Consider the following 27,558-nt stretch of genomic DNA (forward strand, 5'->3'; position numbering starts at 1 on the left):
TAGAGAAGATACAAAAATACTCTCCAGTCTCATGAAACTTACAATGTGTTAAGGAAATAAGACACATAAAATATATCTGCATAACAAAATAGAACAGAGTAACAGTTAAGAAGGGGCAGATAAGTGGCTCAGTGGATAAAGTGCCAGGCCTATAGTCAGGAAGACACATCTTTGCTAGTTCCATTCTGGCCTCATACACTAGATGTGTGACTCTGAGAAAGTCACATAACCTCATTTGCCTCAATTTTCTCTTTTGTAACAGGAACTGAGAAGGAAATACTGTAGTGTCTTTACAAATTCATATAAGTTTTATAGTATTAGTATTTTATTAGTATTATTAGTAATCATTAGTATTAGTATTTTATAGTATTAGCCAAAAGCTTTGAAACTGTATATTTTTTCCACTACACCATAATGATCTGTGAAACCTCTGCTCAAAATTCTTTAATGGTTCCCTACATGCTACAGATTAAAATTAGCATGGAATTCAAGGCCTTCAACAAGGCTTTTCAAAAAGATAACACATGGTTCATTAGGGTAAGTTAATGTAATAGATGACAACATTAAGATGAAAAAGTATTTTAATTTTTTTATTTTGATAATTTTTTATTTTCAAAATACATGCAAAGATAATTTCTAACATGCAAAACCTTTTGTTCCAAAATTTTCTCTTTCCCTTCCCCTCACCTCCCTTCCTTAGACAACAAGTAATCCAATATAGTTTAAACACAGGCAATTCTTTTAAACATATTTCCATCTTTATAATGCTGTGCAGGAAAAATCAGATCAAAAGGGAAAAAATGAGAAAGAAAAAAAAAAAAGCAAAAAGCAGCAAAAATAAGGTGAAAATATTATGTTGTGATGCACATTCAGTTCCCATAGGCCTCTTTCTGGATACACATGGCTCTCTCCATCACAAGTCTATTGCAACTGGCCTGAATCATCACACTTTTCAAAGAGCCACATCCAACAGAATTGATAATCACATAATTTTGCTCTTGCTGTGTACAATGTTCTCTTGGTTCTAACGCACTTCATTTAGCATCAGTTCATATAAGTCTCTCCAGGTCTTTCTGAAATCATACTGCTGATTTTTTCTTATAAAACAATAACATTCCATTACATTCATATACTATAACTTATTCAGCCATTCTCCAAATGATGGGCAAGATGAAAAAGTACTAAAACAACCTGGAACCCTGTTCTACCAGTCCATGGCTGCTGAAAAAAGAGTTTCTGCAAACTTATTTCATATAAGTCAAGATCAAGGTCCAGATCATAGAAAATATTGTATTTAGGTGTTCTGCATTGTCTAGACTACATTTGATATATTTTTACTTTGGAATTATGTCTTTTTGATTAGATATTAACTTGAACTATAACTAGAAGAGAACAACAATAGGATTGTAGGTCTGAAAAAATATGATATATAAAAAATCTTAAAGAAATGTAGGATCCTTAATTTGTGAAACATGATGCTTTTATTATAATGTAATACTAAAATCTCAAACCATGTACCTCATATAAGCAAGTCACATGAAAAAAACTAGAATGTTTCTGATCCATGAATGTAGAAAACAGTTGTGTCAGCTAAGCTGCTGAATATTAGTATGCTCAATTTATCTGCAATCTAACCCAGTTTTTCCTGTATTTATAAGAAAGAAGTGTAGCCATCTGGTGCATTCAGGGAGCAAATCACCATAAATAGCAAAATCCCAGACAGGACCTGCCATAGACACTCTTATGGATGGCATCTCAATTTTACTACAAATAAAGCTCATCCAAAGACCTAAATTAAGTTTCAATCTATCTTTGAACATCTGAATCTGCTACAGATCCTACATAAAATAGGTACTAATGAGGGCACCATACATTGATATAATAGATGTTTTTAAAGAAGTTTATTTGGCTTAAAATGGGTTAAAATCCAATAAATTGTGGAGTTAATGGGATTCTATAGATAATGCAATGCTTGAGGCAAATAAAAAAGATCTTGAAAATTAAAGAATATATTCATATTTCCTTTTATACTTAGGAAATTTGCAAGCTTTTTTAGCAAAATAATTTAAATAAGAGACCTGTGGCTTTTCATAGTATTTTCATTCCAATTCTCAGATCAGACCATTACATACCAAATTTAGTGTCTTTTAAAATAAAATTGTTCATTGTAATCAACAGGGCCATTTTTCTAAACTAATTAGCTGAGAAGAAATACAATTCTGTGCATGAATGAGGGCTCTGTTTCTCCACTAATTGATTAAATGTTCCTTCCTGATTGCTCTGAGTATGTTTCCAAGTTTGGTCAGGTTTCAAAAAATTCCCTTTACAACCGTAGCTGCAAAAATAAATTTTAGCTTGTTTAGTAGGCAGCAGATTTTTAATATCATTCTTGTTTACACTAAGAAAATTATCTCTTGGGGAGGAGATTTATTGTCCATTTCCATTTTTCTTCATAATGTCTTGTCTGCAAACCAATTCCATTTTCAATGTTCTTTGGATAAATACAAATTCAGCAAATATTTCAGCAAACAATATACAGATTCTGCTAAGGTACAGGGGGAATACAAAGTTTAGATAAAACTATAATCTCTGCTTCTATATTTGTTTATCAGACTCATTAAAAAATAACACATATTGAGCTGAATTCATAAAATGTAGATCTCTAATGGATAGGATTATCTTTGTTAATATTTTAAGAAAAGCAAACATTTTATAACTAAGAATTCACTGTAATTGAATCATTACACTGTCTCCTTATAAATTTATGTAACTTTGTAATTTCATCTTGTATTAAATTTGATCAAATCAAAGTAACTAAATCTTTATATTAAAAATGACATGTTTCATCCTTCATTTTATCACTTTCTTTTTTTTATTTTTTTATTTAGAATTTTTTCCACAGTATATATGCATGAGTAATTTTTAAAATAATATTATCCCTTGTATTCATTTTTCCAAATTATCCCCCCCCCCTCCTTTCACTCCCTCCTCCCGATGACAGGCAATCCCATACATTTTACATGTGTTACAATATAACCAAGATACAATATATGTGTGTAAATACCATTTTCTTGTTGCACATTAAGTATTAGATTCCGAAGGTATAAGTAACCTGGGTAGATAGACAGTAGTGCTAACAATTTATATTCACTTCCCAGTGTTCCTTCTCTGGGTGTAGTTATTTCTGTCCATCATTGATCAACTGGAAGTGAGTTGGATCTTCTTTATGTTGAAGATATCCACTTCCATCAGAATACCTCTTCATAGAGTATTGAAGTGTACAGCGATCTTCTGGTTCTATTCATTTCAGTCAGCATCAGTTGATGTAAGTCTCTCCAAGCCTCTCTGTATTCCTCCTGCTGGTCATTTCTTACAGAGCAATAATATTCCATAACCTTCATATACCATAATTTACCCAACCATTCTCCAATTGATGGACATCCATTCATCTTCCAGTTTCTATCTACAACAAAAAGAGCTGCCACAAACATTTTGGCACATACAGGTCCCTTTCCGCTCTTTAGTATTTCTTTGGGATATAAGCCCAATTTTATCACTTTCTTTTGACAGGTTGATTAAATAATTCAATCACTAATTATAGGAATTTCTAATCAATAGAAAAACCTTAAATTCTGAATAAAATTTACAGGAAAAAACTCTCAAGAAAAACTTTTAATTTAATGATTTAATAATCCTATATTATTTTCCCACAATTTTGCCTCCTTTGAACAATGAGGAGCTCTGTTTTTGTTAGCCATGTTTAGCTTTACTTTTTAAAGACAAGTGATGTTTACATTAACATTCAGAGTTTCTTATTAAGAAAAAACAAAAACAAAAACACAGGATTGCCTATGTCACATATACCACACAATCTGTAGCCCAAAAAGTATAAATGCCTTCCTATTGTTTCTAAGATAAAATGCAAACTCCTATAACAGGTAAAAGTCTTTGCAACTGTGTGTCATCTGATCCATCAAATATTATTACATTATTCTCCTTGCAACTTACATATGTAAACCAAAAATCTTGTTATTCCCAATCATGATATTCCATCTCATTACTGTTTCTGGGTCTCTTTACAGTCTCTTTGACTAATTCTGACAATGCAATCCTGCCAGATACTTGCATGTTGGAAACCCCAACCTCTTTCAAGGTTCAATCTAAGTGCCATGTCATAATAAAGCTTTTCAGAATTAAAAAATATATATATATGTGTACATATATATATATATATATATATATATATATATATATATATATACTTCAACCCAACCTAATATTACTTTTTATTCATCATATACATAAGCACATAACATATATAAATTACATATATATGATTTGAATTGAGAAAAGCTTTAAGGATTTTTTTTTTCCCTAAAACTGTATCTGGACTGAAAAGTAATCATTTCTTTTTTATTATATTTTTCTTGTTATACATATACATTCATTTTAAAACATATTTTCTTATGAATCATATTGGGAGAGAAAAATCAGAAGGGAAAAACCATGAGAGAGAAAAAGGAAACAAAAGTGAATATAGCATATGTTGATTTACATTCAGTTTCCGTATTTCTCTCTACTGAAATGTTGAAAACCAGGTCTTTTATAGTTAATCATTGCACAATATTGCTGTTACTATGTATGATATATTCCTATTTCTGCTTTTTGCACTCAGCATCAGTTTTTTTAAAAATCAGCTTGTTGATAATTTTTATAGAACAGTAATATTTCATTACTTTCATATTTCAAAACTTATATAGCCATTTTACAACTGATGAGCATCTACTCATTTTCCAGTTCTTTGCCACCACAAAAAGAGCTGTTACAAACATGTTTGCACATATGGTCTCTCCCTCCCTCCTTGTATGATTCCCTTGGGATACAGATCCAGTAGTAGTACTTCTGGATCAAAGGGTATGCACAGTTTTATAGTCCTGTGGGCATAAGTCCATATCGCTCTCCAGAATAATTGGATTACTTCACAACTCCATGAACAATGCATTAGTGTCCTAGTTTTTCCATATTTCCTCCAACATTTATCATTGTCTTTTTCTATCTTCTTAGCCAAATTGAGAGGTATGAGGTGGTATTTCAGAGTTATTTTAAATTGCATTTCTTTAATCAATAGTTCATTTTTGTATGTTAATTTTTTATTCTTTTAAAAAATAAAACATACTCTTATTTTCATTAATTCAGAACTTCTGCTATGACATAGTTTTATAGTTTTGAATGTCTCTAGCATTCATAATATAAAATATAGTTTTCAGCTATTGTTCTAATTTCTTATAGCCTTTTTATTTTGGGTACATTGTGAATAGATCTAGGAGAACCAAATATTTCAGAAAAGAAAATAGAATTTTATGTTATTCTTCATTTGGTCTTGAGTATCTAATATATGTTTTATAAGTGCCAATAATTAATAATTTTAAATTAAAAAAAAACATGTATTTGTAATAGACTTTATTCCATATATAGGACTTGGTTCAATTGACCTTTTCACAGTTTTCTTTGACAAGAAGTTTAAAATCAATCTATCCTTGAAACAAGAAGAATTACTTCTCATGATTTTTTAATATACAATTTAACTTACCAAATATGATGGTAATGAAAATAAATTCTTTTCTATTGAGAATATGATACAGTTGCTCTATCTGCTTCCAACTGTATGTTGTCTTTTTCTTTATGAAGATCAATAAAAGATTTTTTTGTGTAAATATCCCCCATAAAGAGCACTTGTAATAGTCTTTCTCTATGCAATACAGTCTCTATTCCAAATTATTTCTTCCTATTCTCTGAACCAAAAGTTTCTGCTAGGAAGAGTTATAAATTAGAAGGATTATTTTGGGTGAAGAAAGATTATGCACATTTTTAGGGGCAAGGAATATGCTAAAGGGATACCACTTTCACTCCATTCTCCCATTGCATGCCTTGAAATTTCAGTGCATAATGTTTTGTCTTCTATGAGAAATATATATGGAAATCTAGAAATGGGTGCATCTGTAGACAAAACATGCTAAAATTGAATAAAATGGCTTTCAAGGAAAATGCTAAAGAGTTTATATCATGAAATATTTTTGGCCTGCTTTTTGAGGTAAAGAACAGTGTTCATAAAACTTACTTTCTAGTATTTTAGAACAAAACTTCAGAAGAATTTAGAAAGAATATAGCAGACACTATTTAAGTGCTAATTGAAATTGGTAAATTACTTGAAAATTAGCTTTATTATACACACATATTTCATCAAAATATACTTGCGTTTTAAAGATATATGTTAAAGCATATGTTTAAGATTCAATTTCTTATTTGTCTCATGATAAAAAATAAAACTGAATTGAGTCTTCAGTGAAATCATGGACAACAAGAGGTGAGAAAGGGGAGAATTACAGATACACACCACAGATGGTTACAGGCATGAAAAAGAGAGATAGAAGACTATGCATGGGAAACAGCACATGATAGAATTCATGTAGATGAGGGTGGGTTTGGCCTGGAGCACAAACAGCAGCACCCCCTGCAATGGGTATTGGAGGCAGCTCTGACAGTGGAAGTAGCAGTTTCAGCAGCTCTTAGCCCAGAGAGAATAAGAGAATTAGACAACTGGTCAGAAACTGTTTATGGAGTACCTTGACCTGAAATGGAACACAGAGTGTTTTGGCAATTCCACTGCCCATATTCTGGGTAGCAGGATAGAGAAGAGTGCTTTTGTTCCACAACAAGAGAATAGGAGCCCTTGTCACATTTCTACAGAGGAGAAAACCAACTACAGCTTGTAGCTAAAGGGGAAGTAAGTCCCTTCCAGGCCAAAGAACAGAGTGCAGATCAGGAGTGCAGTGACCACATCTCTACCCAGGTGACAGCATCTTGGAACACTAAAAGCTTGCAGACCCCCAGAATTACATCAGAAAATAGCAACACAAAAAAGCCTGAAGCTTGGGACAATGCCCACATCCCTCAAAGTGATCCAAGTCCAATTTTAAAATAAAGATCAAAATCAAGAAATAGACTGGAAAAAAATCAAAGAGTATTACAAAGAAGATGACTGTAAAAGTCACTGTGTTGCCAGCTCAGATCAAGACACAAACTCAGAAAGAGACCACAGTGTGAAAACAACAATAAGCAAAGTCTCAAAACAAAAAACAAAAAATGCAAATTGGTCAAAAACCTAGCAAAATTCCTTGATATGTTAAATATAGATATGAATGGTAGAATTAAAAAAAAAAACAACAAAAAAAATTTAAGAAATTATAAAAATAGAACTAACAGCTTGATAAAAAAAAAAAAAAAAGGTATATCAAATCCTGGAGAATATAATAAAACCACAATTAGCCAAATGGAAAAAGTACTAAATATCAATGAAGAAAATGATCCTAAAAATTTAAAATTTTAGAAATCAAACTAACAATTCCATGAGAAACCAAGAAACAATATAAGAAAGTCAAAAGAATGACAAATTATAAGAAAATATGAACTGCTTCATTAAAAAGATTTGAAGAATTATTGGATTAGTTGACAATTATAAAAAAAAAGAAAAAAAGAGCCTGCTCATCTCATTTTAAGAAATTATCAAATATCTAATATCTAATATCTTAGATCCAAAGAGTAAAGTAGAATTGAATCAGCCAATCACCTTCTGAAAGAAATGTCAAAATTAAAACTCAAATAATATTGTAGCCAAATTCCAGAGCTCCAAGGTAATGGTGAAAACAAACAAACAAACAAACAAACATTACAAGCAGCTAAAAGGAAGCACTTCAAATACTGTGGAGCCATAGGCAGAATTCCATAGATATAGTTAATTTTTCCTCTAAAAGATTATTTTCAGTTTTCCTGGATAGGTTATTTTCAGCTATTATCCTAGCTCCTTTGCCTTCAAAAATATCCTAACTAAGCCCTTTGCTCTTTTAATATGGTACAGGTGTCACTTATATCTGGAGTATTCTCCTTTTTTATCATCAACTTTTCATATCTTAGTTTCTATCAAAGCTCAGCACAGTTGTTATCACCTACATAAAACTTACCTTATTATTAGTCATTAATGCTCTCCACTCTTCTCCATCACTTTTTTAATATATATTTTATACCTATCTACTCCACTCCTCCTCCCCAAAAAACTTATTGATTGAAAAAGCCTTGAATTTGTCTTCACATTCCTAAATCTAAGCATCGTGTCAGGTACATTCTATTACTGCATGTTTTAAACTTGGCTTTAGTTGGAATTTTTCAATAAGATACATACTTTTAAAGTCGCATACATAATGAGTACTATCTCATAAAGGTTCAGTGCTATGTAAGGCCACATTAGGTATCACATATTAGAATCTATAGTTCTGCCTGTTTATTGTTTTTTACCAAATTGTAGAAGAATTTATATTTCTGACATCATAGATTTGTTGCTAGCTTTCTTTTTGAATATTGCTAACTATGAATTACTTATTGGTTCACTTTTCTACTAGTTTTCTTCCTATGTTGTAGTTGTTATTTATTTATGGTATGAGACTTGGCAGAATCTGTGTGAGCAATTATTTCTTTCCTGAATCCTTTTTAATTTAAAGTCTTTTTTCATTAAATTCAGAAGACTCCAGGGAAATATATTTTACTGGCCCTTGTTAAAAGTATTCTATCCCTGGCCAAGTATTCACATTTTTCTATTTTTAAACAATGACCTTGAAATTTAAATAACATTTTCAAACATCATCTCCTTAATAAGTTGTTTACTTCCCAAATCTGCCTTTCTTTCCTGAATATCATACATCAAATTTATATTCATGATAAAAACATTACCTACATAAGATCTTTGTGTTAATATTTATGTATGTCTAGAATATCATAGCTATAATCAATATGTTCAGATACCTTATAATATGTCTATACATAAGTCATTTGAAATGGATAGCAGTTATTAGATTTGACAAATTTCAGGAGGCTCAAAATCGTATACTAGATATATATCCCAGGAAAAAAGATTGTCTAAACCTTCTAGTGAATATCAACTCAACAAAACCAATGCCCCCAATCACAGAGTTGCTCATCAACACAGTGAAATTTTTCTTTGGTCATTTCTGGATGACTTCTCACTTCATGGCACTTATGGAAATGTACCATCATAATTTGTATAGAAGATTCTGCTTCCCTCATAGCTTTCTAATCTAAAAAGAATTTCGTTTATGACTTACTTCATATGTGTGGTAGTATTTTTCTTCTATCTATGTGATTTATCCTTCTAAGCTTTAGCTTTTTGATATTAGTTATAATCCACTTTGATTCTTTTCATTATTTTCTCTTCTATTTCCTTCCTGAAACCTCTTTTACATAATTTGAAATAATACTTTATTATCTCTGGTAACCTTGAAAATAAAGTTATGTTCCCTTACCTTTGTCATCTTCCTGTCTCCCACAACTCCCATTTCTTTCTAGGAAAATAACTTGCCTTTTGTAAAAGGTGATACTTGATACTGTATAGCTCAGTTTCTGTAGAATGGTGTAAAAATCTCTTTTCATTCTATACTTGAAATTGAGATGAATTAAAATTACTAAATTTTCACCAAATTTGAGTAGAAAATGTAATAATTTAGGCTGTCCAAAAGTAAAATGGACTGTCTCAAAAGAATGTAGGTTTTTGATGAGAATTTTTCAAAAAAATTCCAATGAAAATTTCAGTTCGTTTCAAGGAATTCTTTAAATCATGACTACTTGGGGGTTTTCTTTAAAGGTACTTTTTTCAACTGTAGATTAGGCACAATGCCAGTGATGTCCTTTAAATTCTATTATTGTATGATTGTTAATTTTGTCTGTGTCTGTCTCTGCTTTTGTCTGTCTATCTATCCATCTCTCTCTTTGTCTCCCTTCCTCTGACAGACCCTTTGTCTAAATCTTGCATTTCGCTGATCATGATTAAAACAGATTTTCAAGCAATGAGATAATTAGTTGGAAATTATAGTTTTGTGAATATGTATTGTACAAGCACACTAATTAAATATTGTTCAAATACAATAAAACTTGTAGTGTTCTTCTCTAAAAATGCAATCTTTCTTTGCGTGCAGGTTTCTTGGGGAGCTTCTGGAGGCAGCCTTAGTTTCAGTTCAGTTCAATAATCACCCCAAATGCCACCAGGAGTTAAAGTCCAAAACCTTTATTTTCTCTTTCAAAATCTTGAATCTTTTCCTGGGCTAGGTTAGCTTTCTTAGAGGCCTATCTCTCTCCTTGGTTCCAAGAGCTCTCTCTAAATGTCTCCATCCATTCCACAAAGGTGGAAGTTGGAATTAATCTCAACTCCTCCTCCCAGAGAGTGGGCTTGTGGGTTTCTGACTTGTAAATCTTCCAGATGTTCAAGAGTGGGCTTGTGAACTCCTCCTTATATATGCTCTCTAAAGGTGTAAATGTGTGAAATAATGTGTGAACTCATTTAAAGGTGTGAATTAAGTACATAAGCATAGTCTCTATCAGTGACTTAGCACCTTGTTTCAAGTTCTGGCCCATAACAAAAACTTAGAAATTTTACATTTAAAATGGTTTTACATGTTATCCTTTTCCTTCTATGGCTTATTTTTAAATGTCTTGGCATTAAATTTATAAGTAATTTTTACCATATTTTTAAATTACTTTTCATGGAAACTTCTATTACTTATCAGGCTTATTTTTTAAAAATATTGCATATTTTTGAATGAGATGAGGTGAGATCTTTCAAGACAGTTGTGAAAATCGAGTAAGGCTTCATCTACTTCAGAGTTCGAGTAGGCCTGAAGGACTCTGAAGTTCGAGCAAAGGGCATTGCCTTCCCCTCCTATGACATCTCCCTATTTCATCCAAATATGGGCAACTATGTACTTATTGGTCAAGTTCAATTTCATGGGTAGATCTCGCATTTAGAATGTAAGACTCTCAGCCAATGAGGATGAGGGTCAGTGGTGGGAGGGGGCGTTTTGCGTTAGGGATTAAAGGTGCTGTCCTGCCCACAGGAGGCGCTTCCTCTCTTCGATAGTCTACTCGAAGAGTGGGACGCCCTTCTTGCGAGAATGTACAATAAACTTTGCTTTTCTCTAGAGCTCTCTCCAGCTTTTTTTATTAAATGGTGTTCCCTCACCATTTCCGTACCACACAGTTTGGGGGCTTGTCTGGGATCCTTTACTCAGTGAGTAAGTGAACTCCTGGGTGCTAGTGGGGTGGCGCCCTGCCTTGATTTAGGCAGCCCGCCAGCATCCAGGGGCTTCTCCTTGCTCCCTGACGTAGAGTGGACCCGAAGTGGAGAAACTCAGAGAAAAGCAACGGAAACTCCGCGGTGAAAATCCCAACCGGTTGGTGGAGGACAGATCAGTCAAGTAATTTGCTGCGCAGCAACCCAGAGGTAAGCGTCCTGTGAAGCCCCTTGAGTCTAGTTATAGGTTCTGGAGGGGGCTGTAGACGGTAGACAGGAAGAGAGCTAGGCCTTCCTGGGTGACTGAGTTAACCGGCGACGGTTAGCGTGTTTGGGCATTTAGGAGTCTGTTAAACTCCTTCCAAATTCAATGGGTGTGGCCTAGTCCCAGCCAGCCCTCGCAGAGAGAAATGAGAAAAATGATCATAAGATACCGGTAGATATTCCCTTGGGAGATAAATTAAGTAATTGGAACAAACTGCCAAAATATGAGGAAAAATAAAAAGCAAGAAAAAGCGGATAAGGTATTGTTGTTTTGTTGCAGACTGGTGGTGCCAAAAGGATTAAATGGTACCTGAAGGGAAGGACCTGAGGGGATTTAATTCCATTAGCCCTTCCAGGGGCCTTTGGGCAGGGAGGAGAAATAAGTCTTTTGAAGCAGGGGTCGTTTCAGCTGACCAGAAATACCCCTTAGTAGATCCCATTTGGGATCAGAAACCCTGTACACGGGGAAGTATGTGGGATTGAGCCAGTGAAGATGGTGGCTTCCTTCCTCTTCCTCCCACGTGTCCTGACTGCAGCAGGGCCACGAGGGCCGGGGGAAAGAAACCGCTATTTAGTGAAGTTCATTGTTTTAAATATGATAGCAAAGTAGTTTTATATTATTGGGAATTTAAAGCTGTGTTTGGGATTTTTAGTTAAAACATAGGTTTTTAAAACAAAATGCTGGTAGCTTACTTTGGGGAGGTTGTGGTTGTATCTCCCTACTTCGATGGTATGTTTGCTAGAGGTATTGGGTAATTTGTAACTGAGCTATGCCTTAAGTATTTGTCAGCTCTGTTGGGCATGTATTAAGTTTTATGAAATTTGGGTCAGTTACGTGCAAACATTGAAGTGTAAAGTTTAAAATATATATACATATATATTTACTTAAAGACGGGACAGGAAAGATTGATTTGTAAAAGTAATTAATAGTTTAAATGGAGCTATGATATATTGGGTCGGGAAGCATGGTGGTGTGGGGGAAGGGTGACCACGTGGAGAGGTCCCTCCTCCCATTAAGTATAGTGGTTTTTTTTTTTGTTTGTTTGTTAGTTTGTTTTTAATAACTGCACCTCCTTGCTGATTTAGATATTAATTATTTCTACTGTTTAAAGGAACAGCCTACATTTAGATAAAATCTTTGGGACTGAAGCTAATATTTACTTGGAGTTTTGAATTCAGGTATAAGTGTTTGCATAGGTCGTTAAACTCCACCATCTGGAGGTGGGATGGTTAAAATTAGGACAGCTACCTGAAGTAAAACTGCCTTAAATCATGCCCCTGGTTTTTCCTCTTATGTTTGTAATCAGAGCCAAGTGGTCAGTGAGATATACAGTACTAGGACCACTCCCACTTTGCCTTTCTTTTTGAGACAAAGCTGGCAATCTCTGGAACCCCAATCCTAGACTCCTGACTATAGATCTATATTCAGATGCGTTTTTCATGTTTTGCATGATCATGGTGGGGAAAGAACTTTTGACACTCAATCCCCTATTAAATATGCAGAGAAGATGAAATGAAGGGGTATTCAAGTTAGAACAATATTAAATCTAGAGGGCTGGGAGATGGCTCACAGATTCCAGAGTGTTGAAACATGAGGCAATACTATTAGAAAAGAATGCTCCATAATCCAAGATCATAATTTTAATCCTGCTTCCTTTTTGTCCCCTGGAGAACAGAACTATTGCTGTATACAACTGTATGACTATTACTATTTTGGGAAATTTACTAGTCTGTTATGTATAATCTGATAATTTCTGTAAACAGGGGGAAGGAAACTGAGATTTCAACTGGTCAGAAAATTGGGAAAAACTGATGTCTTATTTCAGTTCAGGCCGAATTGGAAACTACTTACTCTTTGCTTACCTCATCATTTTGGTTCCCTGATGAAAGACCTCGAAAAATAGACATAATTTGGGTACTGAATGGAACTCTGGAAAAGGTAAAAAATTTTTTTTTCTTTTTTGCAGCGGACATCCAGGCTGCTTCTGGCCTGGATCGTTGTTAGAGCTCTATGCTCGGCACAATTCTTTTAAGAATTGCTTCGATTGACGAAAGGTCTCCTTTTGTCTCGCTCTCTTGTCTCTACAGATAAGAGAGAGGCTGCAAAAAGTTGAAAAAGCTCTTTACCTGTCCACTAGCTAGACACACCTGATTTTAGCAGATGCGGGGTTTGGAGAAGGCTGCAGAGACAAAAGGCCTTTACAGGGGACTCTAGCTGAAAATTTGCTAGACTATGATTGACTAGCTTATGTTTTAACTTTGAATTATTGTCCTGACTCAGTCCTGCCTCAGTTTCCCTGCCTCTTAGTTCTGCAAACCTTCCCCCCCCCCCCCCCCGCCTCTTTATCAGAATACTTGATAAGACCTTATGTTTCAGAATAGCAGAATGTCTCTCCCATTACAAGTTAATGGGAATCTCTTATCAAAACTTCTTGAATTCTCTTGTGTGGAATTAGACATTCTGTATATGATTGTATTTGCATTGGGTGTTTTTAAAAACAAACTGAGTTGTATGAATAATGTTCACTTATGAAAGATCTACTTGGATATAAACTCATTGGGACAAATTCCTTATTGTTATCAACACAAGGTTATGATAAATATTTGTTTAGAATTTATGTATGGTTCTTCTAGGATGGTAAATGGGAAAAGAAATGGGTTTGTTAGAACTTCCACTGTTACCAAGGGCAGTCTATCTGCCCATTAGTTGGCTCAAACTTGTGAATTGTTGTGAATTGTATGCTTTAAATCAAGCGTTAAAATTATTGCGTGACCAAGATGGGAATATATATACTGATTCTAAATATGCCTGGGGTGTGGTGCATGTATTTGGGAGGATTTGGGAGGAAAGAGGATATGTAAACAGTAAAGGTAAAGAACTGGTTCATCATACACTAGTCAGAGAGATACTAGAAAATATTCTGACTCCTAGGAATATAGCAGTAATACATGTAAAGGGACATCAGATGGGAAATTCTTTTGAGGCAAGGGGAAATAGATTAGCAGACCGGGAGGCCAAGGGAGCCGGAGATCAGGAAATCTCTCATATAATGGCTTTGATACCTGTACTTTCCCCTAGTCTACCCTCTCCTAGTTTTACTCGGGAGGAAAGAGAAAGCCTCAACTCTTGGAGCAGTTGAGAACTCTGAAGGACAATGGCTCTTACCTGACGGCAGAGAGGTACTGACCAAAGCAAGTATGAGGCAAGTCCTTCAGCAATTGCACCAGGGCAGTCATTGGGATGTCCAAAACCTGTGTGATGCTATACTGACAAGGTATGTTTCCCCCGGCCTATATACTATGGCTTGACAACTGGTAGACGGTTGTCTTGTTTGTCGAAGTACTAACAGGTCTGCCCAACACCAGCTTCCAAAAGGGGGCTACCTCCTGGAATCAGACCATTCCAAAGCATCCAGATGGACTTTACTGAGCTGCCACCAGTGGGTCGCCTTAAGTTCTTGCTGGTCATAGTGGACCATCTGACCTCATGGGTGGAGGCATTCCCGTCAGGACGAGCAACTGCCTCAACAGTAAGTAAGGTCTTATTAGAACAAATTATTCCTAGATATGGAATGGTGGAGAGGATAGACTCAGCTCAGGGAACACATTTTTCTGCACAGGTATTGCAGAGTCTGATTAGGGCCTTAGAAATCACTTGGGATCTCCATACCCCTTGGCATTCTCCCTCTTCTGGGAAAGTAGAAAGGATGAACCAAGAAATAAAACGGCAGCTGACTAAGTTATCTTTAGAGACCCAACTACCTTGGACGAAATGCCTTCCTCTCGCTCTGGTTAGAATCAGGACCAAGCCACGTAGAGATATTGGGCTTTCACCTTATGAATTATTGTATGGTCATCCTTTCCAGGCTTATCCTAAGGGAGACTGGGACCCTATTTTAGAAACTAAGGATTTGTTTGTTAAGAGATATGTTAAATCATTGCTGGAACATTTGCAAGGACTTCAACAAAAAGGGCTAATAGCTCAGACTCCTCCTCTAGGTTTCCCTGTTCATAGAATTCAGGTTGATGATTGGGTGCTGATCCGTTCCTGGAAGGACGAGAAGTTGACTCCGTGCTGGGATGGACCCTACCAAGTGATACTGACCTCAGATACTGCAATTTGCACCCAGGAACGAGGCTGGACACACCACACCAGGACAAAAGGACCTGTGGCGCCACCTTTATCAGAGTGGACAGTTGAAGACAGGGGAGACCTCCAATTACATAAGAGGAGGGGACCTCCACTGAATGGGAACACTGATTCTGAATCCAGTGCATTGTAACTGTATGACTTCTCTTTTCTTACTCTGGGTCTCTTTGCCTGTTTGTGATTTGATATATTTTCCTTTGGGAAGTTCACCTTAACTTTACGGTGTTATAATAGTTGAACATTATGAGGCTCTCCCTAAGCTTTGGGTTTATCTATTTCCTTATGACATTCTAGAGATGAGAACCATCTGCTCATGCAGAATATAGGGAGAACATTTAACTTATCGAATTGTTGGATCTGTGGTGGATCCCAACAATTGAACCAATGGCCATGGGTACCTGTCCCCTTAAGCCCAGCCTGGATCCTTAGCAACAGATCCCAAATTCATAATGGGACCGGTTTCTGGAACTGAGAAGAGAAACATCAGTGGTCATTGACAGAAGATAGGAAAGGGAAATACTGCTTAAATCAGACAGGACAAGGTTTGAAGCTGGGAATTAGTGTATGTGAGTGGACCTATTGGAGAACAGACCTGAGGCCAAAGACAAATGATTGTACAAAAATGTCTAAATATTGGCGGGATACGGGGAGGAATCCTCAATTGAGGAAGGACTAGAAAGACTACCTTGGATGTTCTCCCAGAAATAGGAGAGCAGGGATATTGCTATCAACAAGTCACTATTGCTGAGTGTAATGAAGTAGAATGGGATGTATTAAGATGTATAAAAGAGAATAAGAGGAAAGGGAACATATACATTGGGTACAGTTACCAATGGGGTTGGTATAATGTCACCCCAGGGACACCCGGGCAACATGGGACTCTGTTTCCCACATTTTGGAGTACCTCTAATCTAACAGGCCAGTGGCCAGTTGCCAATTGTAGTTGGAGAAAAGAGCAAGGTTTATGGAAATGCCAATATGTCCCCTTTGTGGGGGGAAGCCCCCTAGGGACAAGAGACCAACAATATTATCCTTTTACAAGGAATAGCTCAGACATTTCCAAGGGAACAACCTGCTCTAAAGGGTCATTATTGGATCTGTGGTTTAACTGCCTATACTCACCTGCCTCTCAATTGGACAGGGAATTGTTATGTTGGACTAATAAGGCCAAAAGTTTTCTTTCTTCCTGAACAGGCAAACCAATATTTAGGGATTCAGTTGTATGATAATTTGGGAAGGGAGAAATGGAGTTTAGATACCTCCATCACTTGGACTGGAGATGCAAATGGTTGGGGTGAGGCCTGGCCTCCAGAAAGAATAGTCAAAGAGTATGGGCCAGCGACCTGGGCTCAAGATGGAAGTTGGGGATATAGAACTCCAATATATATGTTGAACAGGATAATTAGGCTTCAGGCAGTTGTAGAGATTATCACCAATCAGACAGCTGAGGCACTACATCTTTTGGCTGATGAAGCTACTCAAACCAGAGAGGCTATTTTACAACATAGACTTGTGCTGGATTATTTGTTGGCTGAGGAAGGGAGAGTTTGTGCTAAACTAAATTTATCCACATTTGTATAAAGATTGATAACAATGGTAATCTAGTGAAGGAAATCACTAAGAACATTAGGAAACTTGCTCATGTTCCTGTACAGACTTGGACCTCACTGTTCAGTACTTCTAGATGGTCCTGGTTTGGGAAGCTGGTGGAAGCAGCTCCTTTGGTTTGGCCTTATAGCTCTTAGTGGTGTTATATTATTCCCTATCTACATCCCTTGTTTGATCAGATTAATAACCAGAATTGTCCAAAACTCATCATCTGGAATGATCAGGTTGGAAGAGAAAGCTGAAGGGTCTGTTAAATAGATGCTGTTAAAAGGGTAAGGGTGGAGCCAGTGGCCCAAGGCCAACAGGAACCAGAAGGAAGTGAGGGATTCATAGGGAATGTGAAATTATGTTACAAAAATTTGAAGAGATCTCAGTGTACAAAATAAGAGGAGGGACTGAATGAGATGAGGTGAGATCTTTCAAGACAGTTGTGAAAATCGAGTAAGGCTTCATCTACTTCAGAGTTCGAGTAGGCCTGAAGGACTCTGAAGTTCGAGCAAAGGGCATTGCCTTCCCCTCCTATGACATCTCCCTATTTCATCCAAATATGGGCAACTATGTACTTATTGGTCAAGTTCAATTTCATGGGTAGATCTCGCATTTAGAATGTAAGACTCTCAGCCAATGAGGATGAGGGTCAGTGGTGGGAGGGGGCGTTTTGCGTTAGGGATTAAAGGTGCTGTCCTGCCCACAGGAGGCGCTTCCTCTCTTCAATAGTCTACTCGAAGAGTGGGACGCCCTTCTTGCGAGAATGTACAATAAACTTTGCTTTTCTCTAGAGCTCTCTCCAGCTTTTTTTATTAAATGGTGTTCCCTCACCATTTCCGTACCACACATTTTCAAAGTCTAACTTATTGGTTTTCAGTGAGATTTAAGTCTGATGAAATGTCACACTATTGATATATTTATATACATTTATTAATCTTTTGCATTATATGCCATGAGCAAAGTTTGCTTTGCAGTAATTAATCGCTATTTAAAACAATCTCTATATTCTATATTCTGATACAGATATATATTGCATATTCCTTTGGATTTCTACAAGATTGTTTTTAATCCTGAAAGAAAAAGCAAATTTCAGCAATACAAATTAGTTTTTTTTTTTTTTTTAATTTTCAATCCTATAGTCTATTGTTTTGTTCATGACAAAAAGAAAAAATTATATTCATAACAATAGTTATTGGCTTTTGAAAAAAAAAACTGATCTTCTCTCTGTTCTTCCAATCTTACATGCCTGTGACTTCATATTAAAATTTATTTAATATACTTTTTTTAATGAAAAGATTCTATTTTTTCCTTTTGTTTCCTTAGAAACAACACAAAGAACAACCATTGTACAAAGGGAAACAAGCAAAATGACTTTTCACATTGAACATGTTTAAAATTAGTTTCTTTCTGCACATTTAATGCATATTTTTCTCTTCTACAAATTTTGTGATATTCTTCATTATAATTTTTTTCTGGAATAATGCTTAATTATTTTATTGATTAGATCCCTTAATTTTCAGGTTTAAAAATTTTCACTTTGGTGAAGCGAATGTTAAAGTATTATTTTCCTGATTTTGTTCACTTCATTCTCTATCATATTTTCAATTACTGCCAGATTTCCCTAAAATGTTCTTTTCTTTTTGGATAATAACAATCCATTAAATTCACATATCATAAGTTTTAACTCTTCCCCAAATTATAGACATCCCCCTGGTTTCAAATTTTGTTTCTACCATACCATTTTTTTTCTCTTTAATCTTTTTTAATCAAATGGCTTGATCAATTTAGCTTTATGAATCTAATGGATCTCAGAATTATCCTCATTTGAATCCATCTAGTTGTTATTGATTAGGAACTTCCCCCCCCCCCATGACTATATATAACACTGTCATTTTTTTTTCCTCTTCAGCATTTCCTCTTCACATACTTTGACTATTTATTTGAAAATTGTTTTCTTATAAAATTGTATTTTTCCTTATTTATGGTAGAAATAAGATTTTTTTCAAAGAAACTTGATGAAAATGTTTTAATCTCTTCCAACTAAATCTTTTCCTCTTAATATGAAATGGAGATGTGTTTGATTTATTTGTTGAAAACCTTTTAAAATTCTATCTAATCCGAAGTATCCATTAGATGACTTGTCTGCAGCACTCAGTGTTTTTTGGTCATCTATAGATTAAAAAGATAATTTCTTCCTCTAATTTGTTTATATGTTTTCAAGTTTGTTGGTAATAAGTATTTCTTTTTTATTTTTCCCCAGTTTTCTGCTTCCCTTTTAAAATTGGCTGCATTGGTTTTATTTGTACAAAAACTTTTTAATTAGGCATAATCAAAATAATTCAATTTTCATTTCATTATGCTCTCTTGTTCTTTTTGGCCATCAGTTCATTCTTTTTCCACAGATCTGAGAGATGACAAGGGATGGTCTGTCTACCTCTGGGAAAATTAAAAAAAAAAATTGAAAATGGAATGTGTCTAAAACATTAAATTCAATACTCAAATGTCAGTAAATTAACTTAAGTGGAAAAATCAGATCAATGCTATTTCATGATGAAGGTCAGGTAGTCTAAAGATTGGCATTGATAGAATCATATACCTCTGCCTATTGCTGAAAAGGAAAAAAATATACCGTATTTATTGCCTGCCATTACTGTCCTATAGTAAATTCCTGATAAATTCTAATAAAAATAGGAGTTAATAGTTTCTATAAGCAGAAACCATATTATGTATTTATATCAACCTTGTTACTAACATCTTGATATTATTATCTTTCTTGTACTTAAATAGCCACTTATAGCTTTAAGTTAAATAAATTATTTCCTTAGCCAGAATTTAAGTTTTCTTCATCACTAAGTAAATAACTTCAATATGTCTTATTTTACATTTTACAAGCCATTTTCTTCTAATTCATTTAACATAATGGAAAGTGAATTTAATATTAAATGTTTTAAAGAAGTCTGTAAATGATGTTGTTGTCATTTCCCTCTTTCATTCTCCTTTCATAGCTATAAACTCCCATCATGGCTAAGTACATCCAGAATGGCATGAGAACACAAATGAAAAGTTATATAGTGACCAGTATTATTTCAATTTTGATTTGACACATTTAAGAAGGATTATTTAACCCAAGTGTTTGGAGCTAGAAGACATATTTTACATGAAACATTATTTTGCACGAGAAATTATAGCACATGATTAAAATTTCATTTTGAGTTATTTTGTGAAATCCTAGAAAAGAATATCATTTTTATTATTATCATTTTCAAGCTCCTTGCATTATTATTCTCTAAGCATTCCATGAAATAACAAGTATCAGGGCTCACAGCTGTATAGCATCATTAATGTTTAATTGTAAGCTTACTGCAGCAGGATATCAGCTATATTCATCAAGTTTTCTTCACATGGATTAGTATAATGATCTGCGTTAATGGGATGATTTTCATACGTTTTTCTAGGTACCCAGAGTCATTCACTGCATATTTCCTACCAGGAAGTGATCAAGAGTTTTTTGTAAAACCTCAGATGGGAGAACTTCTTCCACTTCACACTGCTGGAACACTTATCAATGTTGGATTCACGCCAAAAATGTACAGCAGGAAGCATCAGGCAACATTGGTAATACAGGTGAGTTCTTGAAAAACCAAATAGTCAGGCATTTTTATGTGTTTATGAAAAACCTAAAAATATTCTTTCAAATAACTTAAAGGTGTTTGTACATGTGTTTGTACATGTGTGTGTGTTTCTTCTACATCTTCACCATTGATCATGAGAGTTAAATTAACAAAATATATTTCAAAGTTTTCACTTAAGAAATTTCACATAAATCTTGGCATAAGTTCTCAATTGACATTTTTGAAGAAGATATTCAGCTATAAATCACTTTAAATATGACATTGATTGAAAAAATGTTTCAGTGAGGGTGATGGCAAGTTGTCATAGAGATGATGGGGACTCACCTGAGTTTTCCCCCAAAATTTCTCCAAGACCTTTGAATAATTCTTTACAACAAATTATGGAATAGCAAAACTCACAAAGTAGGATGAAATAATTTTCCAGCAAAATCAATTTTAAAAGACAGTAGGAAATTAAAGCCAGTTGCAATGGGATGAGATCGAAGAGCCATGTCAGTACACACCATGCCCCAATAAATCAGGAGCAGGCCTTGGTAATGAATTAATCAGCAACTGCAGTGGCTATTTCCAGAGTTTTCAATCCACAAGGGTTAAACAAAAAGATTATAGGGGTCTCTTTACTACACTGGGGAGAAGGACCCTAGCTTTTGCCCATGCTCAGATCCTGGTAACAAGTCCTGGCAATCCCAAGGAGGGCTCTTCCAAGGAGGAGAAATAGCACATCAGAACTAATGGCTGCAGTGTAATGGAAATCCTTACAATTCCAGGGCCAAAAAAATTCCTTCTGGTAACTCACAGATCAAAGAATAGGCCAACAGAGTGCTAAATACAGCTCTCTTTAGATGATACCATCTTGGAAAAAAAATTAATTTTATAGGTCTGTAGAAGTGCCACTGAAAAACCACTAAAGCTTTAAATAGTACACCCTGCATCCTGGAAGCAGATCTGCATTTTGGCAAAGAGTTAAAAATAAAGAAATAAATGGGAGAATGAGCAAACAACAGTAAGAAATTCTGACTACACAAAATTAGTATGGTTTAAAGGAATATCAAAACATGATCTTAGAAGACAGCAAAGTCAAAATTCCTAGACCTAGAGCTTCTTAGAAAAATGTGAATTGATCTCAGGCCATTGAAGAGCTCAAAGAAGATTTTAAAATGCAATTAAGTGAAATAGAGGAAAATTTCTGAAGAGAAATAAGAATGATGCAAAAAAATCATGAAAAAAAAGAGTTAATAGTTTAATATAGGATGCACAAAAGATACTGAAGATAATAAAACCTTAAAAATAAACTTGGTTAAATGATAAAGGAAATATAAAAATCCAGTGAGGAGAAGAATACAGAACTGGAAAAGTGGGAAAAAAGTTATATAAAAATTTACTGATGAAAAGAACTCATTAAAAATAGAATAAACTAAATGGAAAAGTAGATACCAAACCTCACTGAAGAAAAGAATTCCTTAAAAATTAAAATTGAATTTTATGACTCAAAGAGACATCAAAAATAATAAAACAAAACCAAAAGAATGGAGGCAAAAGACAATGTAAAGTATTTTTAGAAAGACTATGGGCTAGAAAATAGATTTATGAGAGATAACTTAAAATTTATTATATTTTTCTGAAAGCTATTAAAAAAAAAAAAAGCCTGGACATCATCTTTCAAGAAATTATCAAGGAAAACTTCCCTCATATTTTAGAACCAGAGGAAAAAAGAGAAATTGAACTAATTTATTGATTACCTCTTGAAAGAGATCCCAAAATGAAAGTTCGCAGGAATATCATAGTCAAATTCTGGAGCTCCCAGGCTAATGGGAAAATATTGAAAGCAGCTGGAAAGAAACAATTTTAGTATTATGGAGCTACAGTCAGGATGACACAAGATTTAGCAGCAATACTGAAGGGACATTGGGCCTGGAATTTGTTATTCCAGGAAACCAATGTTTCCACCCAAGTATTATCCATCCAATAAAACTGAGTGTAATCTTTCAGGGGATTAATGGATAGTCATTAAAATAGTGGAGTTTTAAACATTCCTCAAGAAAAGACAGAGAATAAAAGAAAATTTGACTTCCAAATATAAGATACAAGAGAAGCATAAAAAAGTAAGAGAAATCTTTGCATGCCTATATGGGAAGATGATGCTTGTAACATAAAAATTCTTCTCTTTCAGGCCTTTGGAAGAAGTAATAGAGGATCTAGGTGTACATTGAAGATGATGGGATGATTATGTAAAAATAATTAAGAAATGAGAAAGAAGAATGCATTGGGAGAAAAGGGAAAGTAGAAGGCAGAATAGGGTAAATTACCTTAATGGAAAAGATGGAAAAAAAGAACAATTATAATATAGGGGAAATTGGAGGAAGAGGTTTGGGATGCTTGAATCTTACTCTCATCAGAATTGGCTCAAAAAGGAAATAATAGTCATATACTCAAAGAATATGGAAATATATTGTATAGGAAAGGGGAAAACAAAATAAGAGAAAAGGGGTGCTTATAGAAAAAAAAGAGTGGATTGGTCAAGATAATAATCAGAAATAGAGCCACACTTATTTATAAATTTATAAAAATGAATCATTTACCAGTTGACAAATGATCAAAAAATATGAAAGTCAGTTTCCTTATCAAGTAATCAAAACTATCTATAACCATATGAAAAAAAATGCTCTAAATCACTATTGATAGGAAAAATGCAAATTAAAAAATAGTGAGGGATTATAACATACTTATTAGATTAGATAATAAGATAGAGAAGAAAAACTGAAACACAACTGTATTGGTGATGAAATTGTGAACTGATTCAACCATTCTGAAGAGTAACTTGGTATTATGTCGAAAGTACTATAAAACCATACAAATCAAAAGGAAAAGAACTTATATGTACAAAAAGGTACAACAGCTCTTTTCTGGTGACAAAAATTAGAAATTGAGGAGTGCTACATAATTAGGGAATTGTTGAACGATTTGAGGTATATAAATGTGATGGAGTACTGTTATGATATAAAAAGTGATGAGCAAGATGCTTTCAGAAAAACTTGGAGAGGAGGTCAGGACTACCAAATCATGAACAAGAAAGTGAAGAACTAAAAGAGAAGCTGTGATAAGTCAAACTTTTAATGATAGTACTTTTTGTGGGAGGAAAAACGAAATACACTTTGAAAAAAAAAAAAAAGATGTCCATGGATTTGGAAAGAGCTATTAATATAATGGACTGATATTGTGCCATAAGGAATTTTGAATATTCATGAAATATAAGATGACTTGTTTGAATTGATGGAGAGGGGATTATGGAACAACAGAATGAATGTTAAATTTAGTTATTTACTTTAGTTTAGTCTTTGTTCTGTTGTTTAGTATATATTTGACTTTGGGAAAATCTACAACTTCCTGATTAGTATAAATACTTTCAAAGTGAAGTCTTTAAAAAAATGATGGTGTGCCTTTCTAGCTCTAAATCTCTGATAATATATATGAGAGAATATATGGCATACTAGATAAAAAGCTGGCTTCAGTGTCATAAAATCCTTCATTCAAATCCTGACTCTCTGATATCTACCAGGTCTTTGACTCAGAATTAGGCAAGTGTATGTGCATAGTTTTATATTGCTTTAAGGATAGTTCCAATTGCTCTCTACAATGGTTGAATCACTTCTGTTCTTCAGCAACAATGCATTAGTATTTCAATTTTCTTGAACAACCTGTAACATTTTTCATTTTTATTTTCTGTCATACTAACCAATCTGATTGGTATGAGGTAGTGCCTCAGAGTTGATTTATTTTACATTTCTCTAATTAATAATGATTTAGAGCATTTTTATATGACTATAGATAACTTTGATTATTTATGAAAACTGCCTGTTCATACACTTTGACCATTTATTAATTGGGCAATGATTCTTATTTGTATGTATTTTACAGAACTCCCTATATATTTGGAATGAAAGCAGTTCAACCTTATTGAATTCCTTATGTTTCTTTCCTGTTTACCTTTTTATGTTTTGGTTAAGTCTTATATTTGAAACCCTAATTTTCTATTTTGGTCCTTTCATTAGGATTGATTGAAAGTCTATTTCACCCATTCCCCCCACCCCCAGAAGGATTATACTCAAGTATAGGGAGAATTAGATTCTTCATTGTAATCCTAGCTTTTTTCTCTACAGAATATTATATTTCAAGCTCTCTAATCTTTCACTGTGGAAGATGTTAAATCTTGTATTATTTTAATGGAAATTCCATGATATTTGAAATATTTATTTTTGGTTTCTTGCAATATTTCTCCTTGAACTAGGAGCTCTGAAATTTGGCTGAAAAATTTCTGGGAGTTTTGCTCTCTCTAGTTGTGAGCTTCAGGCTCAGCCTGTAGAGGAGGTCCCAGACTAGGGATCTGCCTGGATATGGAGCACAGGGATCAAATGTTTGCCCAGACACTTCAGTAGCTTTAACTCCTTGCTCAAGTAGCAGCTGTTCAGGAAGTTTGAGAGATATGGGTCCCACATCTTGAACCCAGGATTTGCAGCTTCAGCATGATCTGTGGTTCAAACTCTTTTCCAGGTTCAGGACAGCCTCCATTACAATCGGACTACAGTTCCACTCATCTTAGACAGGTGTCTGTAGAATCTGGAAGGGCACTCAGACATTGGGCTGATCCTGAAGCCTCATAAGGGGGTAGGCATCCTCCCATTTATTCTTGTATAGCCCATGGAAAAAATGTGACACCATCTTCAGGGAGATATTGTCCAATAGATAGGGATAAATAAAAATGGAGGCCTGTAGTTAGAGGTTGAGTAGAGGATTGACAGCAGCCTTTTTCTCAGAGAAGAAATTTTGACAGAACTGGGAGGTAGAGTTTAAAGCACCGATGATAAAGAAAGCAAGTGGCTGGTCCTGGAACTGGTAAAAATGGGTCATCTGGTCCCAGTGGCTAAAAGGTTTCAGAAAGGTGAAATCAATATCAAGGGGAGCTGGAGGATCCCAGATCTGTTTTGTCCAAACACTGTTGAAGCAAGAAATAAAACAGTGATAAATGATGTGACTAGCTTGTATTTTCTTCTATTTTTCATTCTTTTGATATTATTTTATTATTTTTTATTTTAGTAAGTTTATTTTTAATAAAAATCAGAGCAAAAGGGGAAAACCTATGGAGATATATTGGGATTGCTTTGGATCAGAGAATCACTGGGAAGAATGAAGTCTTTGATAGTTGATCACTGCACATTATTGCTGCTATTATATACAATGCAATGGGTTCTGCTTGTTTCACTCAGCATCAGTTCATGTAAATCTTTCCAGGTCTTTTTAAAATCAGTATTTTTATGCAACAATAATATTCCATTACCTTCATATATGACAGCTTGTTCAGCCATTCCCCAATTGATTGGCATCTACTCCTGTTCCAATTCTTTGCTTCCAGAAAAAGAGCTGCTACAAACATTTTTGCATGTGTGGGTTATTTTTCTTCCTTTTTGATTTCTTTGCGATACAGATCAGTAATGGCATTGCCATGTCAAAGGGAATACACAGTTTGTTTATTCTTTGGGCATAATTCCAGATTGCTCTCCAGAATGGTTGGATCATTTTACAACTCCACCAACAAGACAATAGTGTCCTACTTTTCCCACATCTCCTTTAATATATAGCATTATCTTTTCCTATCATCTTACCCATTCTAAGAAGGGTGAGGTGCTACCTCAGAGTTGTTTTACTTTGAATTTCTCTAATCAATAATAATTTAGAGCATTTTTTTCATATCATTTCTCTGTTTTGACCCTTCCTTGTATAGGGATCAATGCCATGCCTATGTCATAGAAAGAATTTGGCAGTACTCCTTCTTTACCTATCTTTTTCTAGAAGTTTACTTAGTATTGGAATTAATTGTTCTTTAAATATTTGATAGAATTCACTTGTGAGTCCATCTGGCACTGGAGATTTTTTCTTAGGGAGTACATTAATGAGTTGTTCAATTTCTTCAGTGGATTTTTGTGCCTCTTTTATCATTTACCTTCTAGAAGTTTTTAAAGTGTTTTCTTCACTATCATTATCATCATTATTCTTTAATTGCTTTCTTTACTAAGATGTGGAATTTCTTTTCATCATTTTCTTGCATTACATTTATTTTCCCTATTTTTCTTAGCCTCTTTGATTTTTCAAGTCCTTTTTTAATTCTTCCACGAATTCTTTTGGGCTGACCCAATTCACATTTTCATATGAAGCTTTGGAGGTATCAAATTTTACTTTGTTATCTTCTGATTTTGTATTTTGATCTTCCCTGTCAGCATGATCAGGTTTGGGTTGTTTTTGTTATTTTGCTAATCAGTCCTTTTCTTGCTTTTAATTTTATGTTAAAGGTTAACTCTTCTTTCTGGGATCAAAGGGGTATTGTCCTAAGCTTCAGATTTTTTGTGTATCTGTTTTCAGAGCTAGTTCTTGTGATTTCTAAATTTTCATTTCTTCCAAAATAGTATGTGAAGATTGAGTTAGAACCCTGGATACCTTAGAGTCAGCCAGAGTCAGGATGAGCAAAAGCCCTTGATCTTTATTCTTGTTTTTTTTGGGTCATAGTCAGGGGAATAGATATAAGAATCTCCACACCTTTTTTCTCTCTCCACCTCCAAAAAGTAATCCCTCCTTATCTTACTCCATCTCCAGATGCCTGTTAGAATTCTCTGTATACACCCATAGATTGAGCCAGCACAGGATTGTGGGCTGGGCCATTTTCCAGGCATATGCTAATAGAGTATTGTCCAATTGGTAATTAACCTTAAGTGCTTGGCTATTCAAGTGCATCTCAG

The 27,558-nt window shown here is 34.6% G+C and overlaps 1 protein-coding gene across 1 annotated transcript in view; it reads left to right on the plus strand.

Moving 5' to 3' along the window:
- CFAP47 (cilia and flagella associated protein 47) overlaps positions 1-27,558 on the plus strand; it is a 781,966-nt gene that overhangs the window by 715,557 nt on the left and 38,851 nt on the right. Inside the window, exon 53 of the mRNA XM_074302067.1 lies at positions 20,597-20,765. Within this exon, the coding sequence (XP_074158168.1) occupies positions 20,597-20,765 (169 nt within the window). The remainder of the gene's footprint in view (positions 1-20,596; positions 20,766-27,558) is intronic.

Source organism: Sminthopsis crassicaudata, chromosome 3 (genome assembly GCF_048593235.1).
Source record: "Sminthopsis crassicaudata isolate SCR6 chromosome 3, ASM4859323v1, whole genome shotgun sequence".
NCBI classification, from domain to species: Eukaryota; Metazoa; Chordata; class Mammalia; order Dasyuromorphia; family Dasyuridae; genus Sminthopsis; species Sminthopsis crassicaudata.